The sequence below is a fragment of the Phalacrocorax carbo genome, chromosome 7 (assembly GCF_963921805.1).
Source record: "Phalacrocorax carbo chromosome 7, bPhaCar2.1, whole genome shotgun sequence".
Lineage (NCBI taxonomy): Eukaryota > Metazoa > Chordata > Aves > Suliformes > Phalacrocoracidae > Phalacrocorax > Phalacrocorax carbo.
This window is the reverse complement of record NC_087519.1, coordinates 15,685,480-15,699,810: the sequence shown is the minus strand read 5'-3', so window position 1 is coordinate 15,699,810 and position 14,331 is coordinate 15,685,480. Positions and strand designations below refer to the sequence as shown.

General features: G+C 40.2%; 1 protein-coding gene across 3 annotated transcripts in view; it reads left to right on the top strand.

Annotated features, from left to right (window-relative positions):
- RFX7 (regulatory factor X7) overlaps nucleotides 1–14,331 on the top strand; it is a 49,616-nt gene that overhangs the window by 22,785 nt on the left and 12,500 nt on the right. For 2 of the 3 annotated variants that reach the window (XM_064456467.1, XM_064456466.1), the window contains exons 2-4: nucleotides 121–154; nucleotides 8,385–8,467; nucleotides 9,296–9,418. In XM_064456467.1, the coding sequence (XP_064312537.1) occupies nucleotides 121–154; nucleotides 8,385–8,467; nucleotides 9,296–9,418 (240 nt within the window). The remainder of the gene's footprint in view (nucleotides 1–120; nucleotides 155–8,384; nucleotides 8,468–9,295; nucleotides 9,419–14,331) is intronic. The other variant, XM_064456468.1, reaches the window with a different exon arrangement.

Below are 14,331 nucleotides of genomic sequence, written 5' to 3'. Positions count from 1 at the left end.
ATTTCATAGCAGGAGATTAAGCCTGTAGTACAGTGGTAGAAATTCTAATATGTAATGTTTTGTCATTGCCATTTAGATTAATCCAAGATTTCTATTCTCTCTTTCTTTCCTCACATCTAGCAAAACTGTACAATCTAAAGTGGACTGCATTTTGGTAAGTACCACTCCAGAATGCTTTTTAATATTTAATAAACTGCAAGACCGAAATAGATGTCTCTGGAGACTGACAGCTATTATGAAGCTTTTCTTAGCAGTGTTTTAAGGTACTGCCACTAAACATGATCAAAATTAGTTCCCATTGCCAAAAAATACATGACGTGGTTTGGCGTTTGTTTTCCATGGAAGTATTGACCTCTCATTGCTAGCAGCAAGTGGCTATGATGGCCATTTGTAGAACTGTCAGTATAGATACAGCACAGAAAGGTGACTTTCCACTTTTGTAAGCGTGATTTTATTAAATGCAAGATTATGTATTGCACAGATGAGAGTATGCAAGAAGCTAATTGTGCCTTCAAGTTCCATTGCTCTTTGGGCCTTTAATGGCAATGATTACTGCTTTTGCTGTTGTTTCCTTGAAACAGGTAATTCATGGCCGGTGCTACATTTTAAGGAAGGAACTATACTGAACTGCATGTTTGCACAAAACATGGTAGACTGATGTTCTGGTCTGTGAAAAACTTGTGAGGGCCACAATTATCAGAGTTTTGATTTTGTTTTTTAAAATCTTGCTAACTTCAAAAGTTGCACACCATCTCAGGTACCTTCCCATAAATGTGCAACACTTACAGGTCCTCTTAGCTCTGCTGTACTACTTAGGACAGAGAGATAATAAAATTTTTTGAAGAAGGAAAGCCCTTGAAATGCATAAATGTCATCTTCCTTTGTGCATTAAAACAACAAGATCTACACAGTGATAAGAGGTTATTTCTGGGAAGAAAATATCTAGCACTGACTCAGAAACAGGTTTTATTTGTTTGTTTTTAATAGTGAGTAGGTTGCGAGTTTCTTTAAATCAGGGTCTAAGTTCATAAATCTTAAGACTGGAAGGGACTGCTTATTCTGACTTCCTACCTGCGGCATTTCATCCAGAAGTACCAGCGGGTAAGATAAAAAGATGATGTAGACAACCATTTGGATACTATCCAATAGAATTGGTCCAGCTGTGTGGCTGAGCTGAATAAGAATATTCTTTAAAGTCACATTATGAGAGGCTAATTCAGCTGGCAATGAATTCCCTTTCCTTAAAATGTTGTCTTAATTTATTGTGCTAAGAGGTTTAAAGTAAGCTGTATTGTTGTATTGCAAACAAACTTTGGACCCAGTTTTGCCTATGCTTAAAAATTGTTGGGTGCATGCAATTAAGAGCTGTGCAAAATGTCATTTTTGTCTACTTTATTCCGCATTGACATTTGTCTACACAAACCAGGTGTCTTAAGATCTTAATTATTTTTTTTATGTGAGTCTTCAGTGGCGAAAGGGCAAATTGCACTTGTAAACCTCTTTTAATGCCAGGTTTTTCTGTGGTGAAAAATGGGAAGTAGGGTAGGTGTTCCTAAATAGCATTGGAGAGGGAGTAGTTAAGTAGGTTGTTAACTGGTCATCTGATTCTTGGAAATCTCTTTTAAGAAAATGGAATTACACTAGGACTGTTCTTGCATTAAATTCCGCACATTTGTGGACCTAGGGTACTTAGGTAGGGATTATCAGTTTGTATCAGCCCATTCATTCGTGTAGGTCCCATACATTGGATCGACAAGCTATTTTTCTGAATGTGCTCTTAGATACAGAGCAGTTTCCGTAGCTTGACTTGGAACAGAACAGCAGTATCCTGATGGTCTAATTTTCTGTTGCAGACGCCTCCTTGTCTGTCTTGCTGATGAGTTCAGAGGAGTCCTGTCAACAGTGGAAAGGCCACTCTAGGTTAGCAAAGGTAGATCTAATGCTGTTCAGGTAGTTTAAAAAGAAAAATCCAAGATCAGAATAGTTTCAGGAAATAAAAATTAAGCTGAATTCTGGCAAAATGGTTTCTGTATTTCTACATGCTTTTGGAAAGCTGTGAACTGCAAGACAGAATCTAAAGGTATGTTAAACTAAAAGGCTGTGACTACATAGCTCTGAATAACTTGTTTGGAGCTTCCTTGCGGGCCTGCCCAGTTTTGTCCTGCAGAAAGTAGATGAGCAGGTTACCCCTTTGGTGCAATGTGTATGGGTTTGTCAAAGCAGTCCTTTGACTGGGGTACCAGCTGCCAGTAGAGAGTCCGACTCCAAGCTTATGGGCAGGTCAGAACATTTCCTTTAAGTGCACATATTTACATTTTTGGTTCAGAGAGAAAACTTTTCAGGCCCTTTGAATTGGTCTCATGAAACATAAAGGGACAATGTTTGTCCCTTGTCTCCCATATTACTGTAAGGAAGAGATTTGGGGCTAGCTTTCAGTTATATTGGGAGATGCTGATGATACCTTAAAGTATTTAAACTTGGTCAGTTTGCTAGCAATCTTAAAAGAGAAAACACCAGTAGAGAAAAATCAAGAGTGCACTTGTTGCCATTTGTGTTTGGTAGCACCAGTCACAGCCATAGTGAGCAGAGCTGCACACAAATGCTCTGTAGTACATAGACTGTCTAGTTCAACACAGGGTAGCAAGAAAGAGAGAAATAGGAAGAAGCAGCAGAGGTGATGGCAAGAGTCTTTGTTATGGAGGTAGCTAGCAGCCGAGGACTATGAAAACAGCTAGTATAAGGGCAGTAGGACTGCAATTACTCATACAAGAGACCAAAGTTATCTGCCTTTTACTTGTTATACTGAACCACTTACATTCTGACATACTGTCAGTTTCTGGAAGATCATACGAAAATCATTGTATGCTGTGCAATCCAAAAAAGATAATTAGCAAGAATTGTGGTGTAAACATCCATTAAAAATTCATTATAACATCTTTTTAACTGTAGTAAACACGTCTAGCAGTAGATTCTCTTATGACTTTGCTTGTTATATTTGTTGCCGCACACTAAGTGAACTCTTGAACTTGATTTTTAAAATGGTATGCTCCATATAATCTCTCAGCAAGAAGGTTAAGGTTTCTTTCCTTAGTCCTCTGAAAAGAGGTCAGTGCTGGTGAGAGAGTGCTGGATCAAAAGCCATGAAAACCAAAGCTGCCTATGGCTGGAGCAGTTACAGTGTGGGCATCAGCAGTGTGTAAGATCTGTTGAAGCAATGTGCCTCAGTCCTGCTGTGGAGAAAGTGGTAGCTTGTCAGTTATCTTTTTGGCCCTACAGGAGACAAGCAGAAGCTCTATGAAGCTTTGACAGCTGTGCTTGGACAGAGTCAAGTACAGAGCTGCCATGTGTTTTTCGGGCTTGTTTGGAATATTTAGCACCTGAAATATGTTTCTGCTTCCATTCAGATAAAACACATCAAAAGTATTCATTAGCAGCTTTTTAGAATAATACGTTCTGTTTCAAGTATTAGCTGTTTTCTGTCTTGATCATATTTCCAACAAACCATCTGACCTTAAGCAAATTATTTAACCTTTGCTTCTTGTTGCTCTGTTCACAAAGTGGGGAGATGAGATGATTGCTTGACTACTTCGCTATTCTTAGTCTGGTTGTTAAGTAATAGATGTTTGGTCTGCTGAAGTGTGACAAGTTTTAGAAACAGTCTGCCAGCAGGTGCGGGTTACATTGCCTTTGGTGTAGCCTTTTTTACTTTGATTAGAGTTTAGTTATCTGTAAATACTCAAAATGTGGAAAGAAATATTAAGATCGGTCCATGCTCTCTAAAATAGTAGTCTTGTAAAAAGCTTGCAGCAGTACCCCTGGCCTTCAGCTCCTCTTCACCAGAACTTGAGGACAGAAATAAACTGTAATTTTGCCTTCATTGTGGAAGTATGAAACAGTTCGAATTTGAATGTCATTTTCCACTATGTTCATTAGAGAAGTTGTAACTCTGCTAATTGTTCCGTAGTGTATTCTACCTCTATCTTATTTAAAGTTTGGCCTGACTAAATATTTTCTACTTTAAAACAATCCAGAAAAAGCGCATTCCCTGGAGTTTTCCCATGGTAATCCCTTTTGACAGCTTCAGGATGAAACGTCACAATGTTAGTGACCTGACAGTAGATCAGCAGTCAAAGAAAATTGGATAGAGAGAACGAGTCCACCAAGGTCAGGAAACCTTAAGTGGTATTCTGTGACTCTGGAGACTCACATTCAAATATCTAGGTTCTCTGGTTCAAGCAGGAACATGAATAAACTCATGTTTCCTATAACACAGATTAAGTCCTTCACATTCTGTGTTGAACTGATCTTTGTCTCTTTGTGCTGCAAAAAGCTCCAGTGTCTAGTTAGTGTCTCTCAGAATGGAACCAGATGTCAAAACCTGCTATTTTCATTTAAAAAAAAAAAAAAAAAAACCACAACATTTTGGCCATCCTGGTTTTTTACAACTGTTCATTTACTCAATCAAAATGCCTGTTAGAATGAAAAAGTTGCTTCTGTTCCTAAGAGATCCTTGTTCTCTGTCTTAGGCAGCAAAAGGACACATTCATTTGGAGCAGATATATGTGGCCACTGATAATGCAAATATAAATGGATCTCTGGTTTAATTTGTTTGCATATTTTGTGCATTTCTTTAGTGAACTATATATATTTGATAACTGTCAAAACAAAAATATCAGTGATTTCTGCTACTTTATATGTTACTGAAAGTCTTTGCTTAGCTGTGACTTGAGGTTTCTAACTCTTTGTCCTTAGTGTCTGTGTCTCAGAACATATGATCACTCGTATTTTGAGTACTTGATATATTCTTTGGCTAAATTGAAGCCAGGTTGTGAAAATAAGTATGAACACTGCTTGCTCCCCATCTTCACTGAATCTTCCTTTATTTAATGTGGCTCCAATTACAGAAGGTAAATACAATGTGTGAAAAGCAATTGTAGCAGGGGTGGTGCTTTGTGATGGCTTTACACCTCAGTCCTGCAAGCAGTTTAGCATGCTTATGCATTTTTCTAATGCATCTTCAAGAAATATGGTTTATAAATAGCTTTTGGAGAATTAGACAGTCTTCATCTGATTTGTTAGAACCAGTCAGTCAAGGTCGGGAAACTTCAAGGAAAACTTTTACTTAGATCCTTTCAAGTAGCAGAAAAGGATTCCCCAGACATCTTATATTCTGTGAGTTTTAAAACTACTGTAGCATAAGGTTTAATGGGCTATGCAAAGGGGAATTTGTGCAAGATGATGCCAGCACTGCAGTTTTCCTTTTGATGCTGTGACTCTTTTCCACTCTATTGACCTGTTTTTTCCACACTGTTGACCTATTTGGGAGGGGGTGATAGGGAAAATTTATAGTGTATTTTGCGTTCTTGTTAATTTTTATTCATTTCCATACACATCCAACTTAGCACAAAGAAAACCTTGAGATGAATTAATCTTTTTCTTCTTGGTCAGTAGGCCAGCTGAAATGTTCTTCCATTTTTCCCAAATTCTTTTCTGATTGCATTAGGAAATTTGAAAGTTTTGATACTTTGAACAGTTGCAGTAACACAGTTGTTACTGAATTCACCAGACCTTTAGTACTGAGAACTGGTGGATGTCAGCTGGGGCTGAAGAAGAGATTGTACTTACAGAGGTTATAAACCAGGTTTTGAGAGTTTTAGAAACATTTAGAGAGACAAGCCTAAACAAAACATGATATTTAACAAATTATTACACTAAACAAAACATGGTTTCCTGAATCTACTTGCACTGACTGTCACACTCTACCCCTTTGCAGCCACTTCTTCAGTTTTAAGATAATTTTCTCTAAATAGCTTCAGTCTCCTCTAACAAGCTTAGGTTTATCTAATTATCACCCAGGTTAGGATTACCTCCGTGAACTGCCTGTGACTCCTGGTTGTGTGTTAGCTCTCCTGTTTTGAAGAGGTCCTGCCTGCCTGGGGCTTCCTTGCAGCCATCACTGGAAGCTGGAGGAGTTCTGCAGACAGTGCTTGCCTGGTGCCTGGGGCCAGCATGGAGAGGAGTGGGTTCTGGGTGAAAACAGTGAGATGACATCACTGTCCAGCTGCTTCTGATAAGGATGTGAGAAAGCCATAATCCTCAGATGCCTCAACTCTATGGATTCAGTTTTGCTGATGAGAGAGTTGCTGGCTTGCTTGCATCCTTTAGAAAAGGCTCTGCTAACATAATCCCAGTAAAATTTTTTCCCTACCCATATACCGTTGTGGTTTTTTTGGGGGGGTTGTTTTAATGAAGGGGTTTGACAGATGGGGCCTGTGTAGCAGAGCCTCCACAGCTCAGGGAAGGCCCTTCCACACAGCCCCTTCCTTCTGCCGGGATACAGCAGAATCTGCTTCAACTGCAGTGGATACTAAGATTACTTCAGTATTTTTTGATGAAAGGTTTAATGTTTCTTCTAAAACCTTGCCCTTTTTGTTGCACTCCGGCACATTAGATTTGGACATGAGAGGTTGTCTTCCAGCCTGGTGTCACAGCCGTAGGGAAATTTTTGTTTTGTTTTGCCTGGGATGCTTTTGGCACATGGATTAGTCCTTACCATGCAAGGTAATCTCACCCAAACAGTGTCCTTTGGTGTGCAGCTTTGGTATTTGATATTTAAAACAAAAAGCATTTAAATTCCTCAAGGAAGAGGAGGTCTAATAAACAAGTGCAGATTTTCTTGCAGTTGTTAAATTTCTATCTTTTCATAAATAAATTGTTAATTTTCTGTAAATTCTTCCTTTGAAGAATGTTGATCTTCTCAGTAATGAGTTTATTAAAGGAAAATGCACCAGTCCAAATGCTGTGATTTATGCTGGAAAGGAAGAAGAGAGAATTTCACAAAATGAGCCCATTAAGAAATACCTCTCTGGATATTTGGTGGTCTGAGCACTGCTGCTGTGTAAGCTGCTGTAGAGCCACACAGAAATTGGCGTCATCAAATTTCAGGAGTTTGTCAGAGAAAAAAAAACCCCAAATGTTGTGGTTTGCTGCGGCTTATAAAAGCAAAAAATCCAGTGTCTGTTACCTGGCTGCTGGGGGAAGCATTTCTCTTGTCTCTGAGAGCATCTGTCTTATCAGTGGTGGCCCAGTTCTGCGGTGGGTTTAGATGGTGAGGATTAGCGATCCCCCATGCTCTCCGAGCGCCCTTCCCCAGATGGCATGTCCCACCGGTCCTTGCCCAGAGTCTGGGATGAGGGAGGGACCTGTGCATTGGGTGCAAAGCCAGTGGAGGGGAAGTAGGAGCTCACCTCTCTAGTACTGCTGTTAATTTTGTGCCAGCTGAAGCGAGGTGGATCTGGACATGACTGGGACAGGTAGGGAACCCCGGTTTGAAGTGAAGCTTTGGTTTTTAGTTTCCCCACTCTCTATTCTGCTCATTGCTGAAGTTAACAGCCAGGTCTCACTACCCATCAGTCCCACTCTCTTCTTTTCCTTTTGGAAAAGGTTACATTGGCAGTGGGGAACCAGTGAAGGAAAAGAAAATTAACTGCAATCCAAAACCTGTTTTCTGACTTAAAAAGGGATCATGAGAGTCTTTGACTCTGTACTGGTGGTGCACCACCTCATGCATTGCTTCTGCAGCATCTTCCAGAAGGAGGACCTGTTTGCTCCTTGCTTCCTGGCTTTACACCTACTGTTATTGAGCAGGCACAAGACCACAACTGATTTTCCTAGTATTTCTAAGTCCGTGTAGCTGGTTTCAGATGACCAAAAGCTAGTAGCAATCACCATTTGCCTACACCAGGTAAAACTCCCCCTTGTGTCTGATCCTCAGCTGGTATCCTCCCGAAGAGTCATCTGGCATCACTGAGATTCGTGTTAACTGAATGGCTGGTCTTTAGTACCTGATCAATAACTCTGATTTCCAAAGGAAACAAACAAACCTATACATATATAGATAGATTTTAAAATGTCTTCATTGAAGTCTGTGCTGCTTAACTATTAATACACATAGTGGATCACAGATCAGGTCTGATGTCCTGCGTTGTTACAGCATAGCTGTTTTTGATGCTGCATTCTCAGAGGTGCTTCAGGTGTGCTTTGAGAAGATAAAGTTTTCATGTTACATGTCTGTTTACAGAAGTGATCTACTATTGACATTTTTTCCAGTCTGCTTTTGTTGCATGTGAATTTTGTAATGGTGACCAGTGCTTTCTAGTGTGTGATGGCGTGCAAATAAAATAGAAAATCACGTTTCTAGTCATAGGGTTCTCACAGTCACATTCTTTTGTCTTGTTTAAAATTATATTACTTAGGAATACGCTGTTGGATGACAATTTTTAGCTGTCAAGCTCAATGCTTATTGCTTGCTTTTCTTCCTTCTGCTTCCCCCACCTGTTTTGTTTTGTGTTTTTTTTTTAAACCAAAATACTTTTATTATCTAGCAAGAAGTTGAGAAGTTTACAGACCTAGAGAAACTCTACCTCTACCTTCAGCTGCCTTCGGGTCCCAACAATGGAGACAAAAGGTACATGTATGAGTGCAAATGTGAGCAACCAGTAGAGAAAACTTACTTTACTTCCTGTGACACTTACCTGCTGAGAAACCATTCATATGACATGTTTGGTAGCAGTAGCAGCCTTTATTAAACATTAAGGACTCTTCTTCTCTGAAGATTGTTTTTTTTTTTAAAACTTTCCAATCTTTAGTGCATGACTAACTTGTAAATATAAACCTTCTGAAATGCAAGAGTCATCAAAGAAAGTGTTTTGCAGTCTAAGTGTGATTGTTGCTTCGCTTTTTATGTAGGAAGTGATAATATAGCAACACAAAAGTGATGGGGGGGGGGAAAGAAGGAACTCCTGGTATTTCTCGTAACATTTGTTTGACTAAAGGAAGGTCTAGAAAACCAACTTGCAGATGACAACATCACAACATTAGTATACGCTTCCAGTAGGATGGTTGTAGGCAGGTGCTTACAGGAAGCACTCTGAGCATCTGCTGGCAAACTTGGGTGTTTCCAAAGGGCAACTGGCAAACTGAGTGGGCAAAAGCTTAGAGGTGGTCAGTAAGGATCAATACATTTAGGAGGGGAAGTAGGTCCCACCTCCATCACTGTCTACTCACAGCTGTGAGTAAGTAAATAAAGAACTGGAGTGCGGAGTCTCTTTGTTAAATTGTAGATGAAAGAGGGAGATAACTGCTGGTCATGCTGCAATCAGTAGCTAAATATGTGAGGCACTGGCCCTTGTCTCTGGTGTCTCCCCACCTGTGTAGGCAGACAATTATTAAGTCTTGTAACTGAGGAGGAGCTATGGAGCAAAGTCTTCATCAGCACTGCTGCTTCTTTCACTAGTGATCAGATCTCCATGTCGTCCAGCCGTGCCCAGCAGATGCATGCCTTCTCGTGGATACGGAACACCTTGGAAGAGCACCCTGAGACATCCCTTCCCAAGCAGGAGGTTTATGATGAATACAAGTGAGTGCTCCCAGACTGGATCCATATGTATGCCTTTAGCGAGTATAGATAGTTCTGTGACACTGGCTCTGCAGGTACTCCACTGATATACCTGTACAAGTGCATATAGCAGAACAAGACCTTACGTACTAATGTGCCTGAGAACGTACTAGCTACAGTGAGGCAAACTGTATTCATTATTTCTGCCACTCCAGATAAGAATGTCATGTTTAAATTGTGCATTACATGTGCTGAAGGAAAGGTACAAGTATTTCTTGACAAGTAAATATTTGTATGAAAATTGGGTTTGTTTTGTGACCGGAGCAGCACAGGTAAAAAGCACCAGTTACTATCTTAAGAGTATGTTTTGGTCTGCTTGTATATACATACATAAGTGACTGCCTTAACAAGGATGAGGGGTTGAATTGTTCCTCCTGAAAATGTAGCTATTTTGCACATAAGATCTAGCTCATCATACTGTTCTTTCCAGAATAATGCATAAATATTGGACCTTCCTGCAGCAAACCTGATTTTTACAGAGGCACAATGTATCTGAATATGTATGAAACCAGTAGCCAAGGCCACTGTGAGTCTTTGTTGTCAAGTCTCAAAGCTACCATGTAACAAGAAAGTGACCAGAAGCAAGGGAGAGGGAGCTGTCTGACAGAAGTTGGATTTCAATACATTTACAGAATATTCCCCACAGGGGTGGGGGCAAAGAAGGAATCATCTTTAGCCCCATTGCCTGAAGATGAATAGCAGATTTATAATCTAGTATGAATATTTCCATAATCAGAACGATTACAGTAATTTGCAGTGAGCTGAGTCCCTTCACCTCCTAAAGTGCCTACAGGATTCAGCCCTTAGTAATTGTTATTGCAGAGTTGCCTTCTGCGAGTACCTCCTTTTAATTAACTCTCTGGTCAAGTTTTTTACTATGAGCTGAAATGTGATGGCATTCACTTGCCTGGGGTTGATAACATGCACACACCTATTTCTGAAATCTCGCCATCGACTGGAGCGGTGACGCAGCCTGGAAATATAGCCAATGGTGCAAACATGCTGGGGTGGCCAATCCCCAAGCAGCAGCCGCTCATGCAGACACAGCAACAGCAGCAGCTGCTGTGCAGGAGAGAGATGGAAGCATTATTCTTAAATATATTTCTTTTTAAATAATTTATGGCCTGCTTCAGCAACAAATCTGCTTGGCTTCCATGCTGTGCCAAGCTGCAGATGCCCAGAAAAATCATCACCTACAGATTGTGGAGTGTGGAATTTGGATGGCTTTTGTATGTCGCTGCATCAAGTATTTGTGTATTGTATTTTTTTTCCCTAACAAAATAAAGGTGGTAAGCAAATATTCAGGAAGATATCAAATGTTTGGAATCTGTTCTCCTTTGAAAGCATCTGTTCTGTTTTTAAACATTCAGTTTTTTTGAATATTTGAATTAGTTATTCTTGCACACCAAAGGAAGAGTAGTCTTGGAGTGGGAGGTGGGGAATGGGCATATAAATAGATAAGAGCATTAGTTTTGATAAGTCATTTTTCTTTACCTAAGGGTGTTAAGACCTCTCAAAGCTCACTTCTGCCATATTAACAAGTTACCATTTCTCTCTATGTGCAAAGATAGATGCTGCATGAGCTTGCAGTAAGCAAGCGTATGCACTCTGCATGTATAAATCAAAGTTACAAGGCTTCAGAAGAGTGCTGTGTCATACCAGCATCTCAATTTCTACTGTAAATTTCAGTCAAAATAAATCTTGCAAAACTATTGGGCTTCTGCATCACCTTTCCCATGGATTTTTATCTATAAAGAGGGAAAGACAGACACTTGTACTCCATACAAGTCCACCACTGGCAAGTGTTGCTGGTGTTTCCAGCTCCTCCATGTTTCAGTAGCCTTTTCTTGCTGAGCTTATTCAACACAGTGATTCTTCTGTTTTCTTACTCTTCTATTTAATTACGAATTCATGTCTCTAACTGAGTAAAAGTGAATGGATTCATCTTCCTTTTGAAAGGGATTAAATAAATGAAAAATGGATGGTAATGTAAGGCAGTAGCACTTGGGAAGGTTGAGAGCCTGCAGCTGAATTTCAGAAAGGAGGTAGATGAGAGCTAGTTCATCTCTCTTGTTGATGCTGTGATGCTGCTTGCGCTGCCAGAATATGTTGGGCTGTAAGAAGCTGTGCTTCTGTGGGGCACATGCGGTTCTTCTGCCAGCTTCCTCTGGGAATTACAGGGGAGTACAGTCTGGAAAATATGGGAACTCTTGGGATACTGCCTAACATGTTACCTTGCTTGCAGATGCTGCTTCCCATCAAGTCCTTTCAATGTTTTCTTGTAAGTCAGTTTTACTTGGGTATCTTCTCCCTATTAGTAAACACCCTTCTGGAGGCAGCTGGGTATAGATTTAGCTGAGTTTAGGGAATTAGGATTTGGAGTCTAAGTGCAGTCCTGGAGTACTTATGCAGTCAAAATCCCTATTTGCCCACAGAATGATTTGTTTATCCTCCAGTAAACACTTGGGTCCTCTTATCTTGCTTCTACTACAGTGACACAAGGAAAGTAAGTCATTCATGTTTAAGTTTGGTGCCCTAAAGATTCACTTAATATGCTTAATATAGATTAGGAGGTCTTTAAGTCAGCCTGTATATCTTCTCTTTAGTCTGTAAATCATTAATCCTTGCTTTACTGGCTGCTGGGCCGCTTGATGTCACCTGGCGCATAGATTATGTTTACTAAGTGTTAAGGATGTTAACCAACAAGTTAAAAGAAAAATATTCAGAAGCTAGCACAAAAAAGGTCAGTAAGTATAGGAATACCATGTCTGTTAAACAAATAAAAGACACAAGATGCATACTAATCTTGTTTGATAGCACTTAACCAGTGTTTTTATGTCAAACTCTCCCTGATTGGAACAGGAGGGGGCCTATCATGTTGTAAAGTTCAGTCCTCTGTCATAAGCAACTACCTATGTATTCCTTTTAAAAGCTGACCAAACTCCATCTAAAGCAGTTGTTTCCTACCTCTGCTGCTGCTTTTGCAAGCCTGACCTGCAATTTCATTTCTCTGAGGGTTTTTAGATGTCTGTTTTCCATCCTACCTGATTTTTAGGACTCATTTCTGTGCCAGTACTGTTCATCAGCTTAATGAGAACCTACCTCTTCCTAAGGGTCTTCGCTCTAATCCATTTTTAGAGACCAGTTGTTCTGCTGGATTGGATAAGCCAAGATCTTGGTGTCACTTCATGCAATAGATTCTTTATCATTTGCTATTCATAATGGATTTTCTGCCTAGGAAGCTACATAAGCTGGCTGCATAGCCTGACTGTCTTCATTGGCTTTTTGGTGGTTTTTTTTGTGTGTGGTTTAGTTCAGGTGCGCTTCCAGTGTATTTTATGTCTTGAGTACATTTAATTTGAAGATGTTACAAAAAAAAAAAAAGGCCTTTTCTCCTTATCATGTAAGGGAGCTTTGTACAAAGGAACATAAGCAACCACGTGTCCATTATCATTCCTATCTCTGTGTAGACCTTCCCTCCCCCCACATGCTTCCCACCACCCTTCAAACAAGCAAAACAGCTCCTGGGCTTAGCAATGTGCCAAGAGTGCAAGTAGCAGAGAGAAGAGCTTCAGGGAAGAGACTCCTGTTATGCTTGTCAAGTCAATGAGAGACCACATGGGTGGGTATGGAGGGTTCTCGGCCAAGCCAGGAGGAGAGGGGCCACATGGGTTGATCTGTCTAAAACCTGAAATTATGTGGTAATAATAATAGCTCAGAAATCACAGGCTTGCAGGGGCTGTCAGTATGGATACAAGGGGACTATGTAACTGTATGTTTTGCTGCTAGCAGGTAACTGTCTTGAAACAGATGTGCTAGACTTGAGGAACAGATTTTTTCCCCCCTTATTTATTTATTTTATTTGAGAGAGGGAATAATTTTAACTTTGAAGTTGATTGATTGGTAGGTCCTGTTGTTTTGCTAGGTTTTGTTTTTTAATTTTATTTTGCTGACATTGTTGAGTTTCAGTCAAAGTTACTGCTGACTGCAGCAGAGAAATTCGGAGAGCCCTCCTTTGCGTGCTGGTTGAGACTTAAGCCCTGAAATCAACATCAGTAAGGGAAGAAGACCCACCTTTTAGGAATTTTCAGAGTAAAGTTAAAATCTGTTGGAGCCTGACAAGGTGCAAGGGGGGGAAAAAAAGGCCCACAGAGATCTATCCATTACACATAAAGCAATGCCTGATTCCTAAGAGGGTGCAGCGAGGCAGGAGAAGTATTCCTTTGTATTAACTTTAGAGACATTCAGAATCCAGACTGTGATTGACATGCATTGAAATATGTTGGTATATAAATTGGATAAAATCCTTCTTGATGTCCCATACAGAAACTAGACTAATGGCTGCCACATTGTAGGCAGTATCTCTTGGTTTGGAGAGAGTGCACTGGTAGCTGTGGGAAGCAGGTGCACGCAAGCTCTGCAGGAAATGGCAGAACCAAGTACATTAAACTTGCTGTTTAGCATCATCAAAACCATTACATTTGTGGTGGTGCTTTCCAAGTGGAGGGTACACAAGGTGCAGGACACAGCCAAGGTAAAAGCAGCAGATACTTGCTCTCTAATAATTAGTATTTTTACAGAGAAAATAAACAACGGAAGTATCTCAGGAAGTATATACTGCTTTCTATAGAGATACAGTTTTCATAGAAGACATTTTGACTGGCCTACTTGGGTGCAACTACCATTGCTAATTGTTAGTGTTTTTACTAGGTGATGCTTCTTCCCCACTCTGCCCCCCTTCCCCGCCCTGCCCCCCTTTCCTCATTAACGTTAAATGTGGTTCTAAATACGGATGGGTATAAGTGTGTTCTTTTGAAAACCTTTGATGGAGTCTAGCATGCAGGCTGGTCTCTTGTATTAACTTTGATTCCATT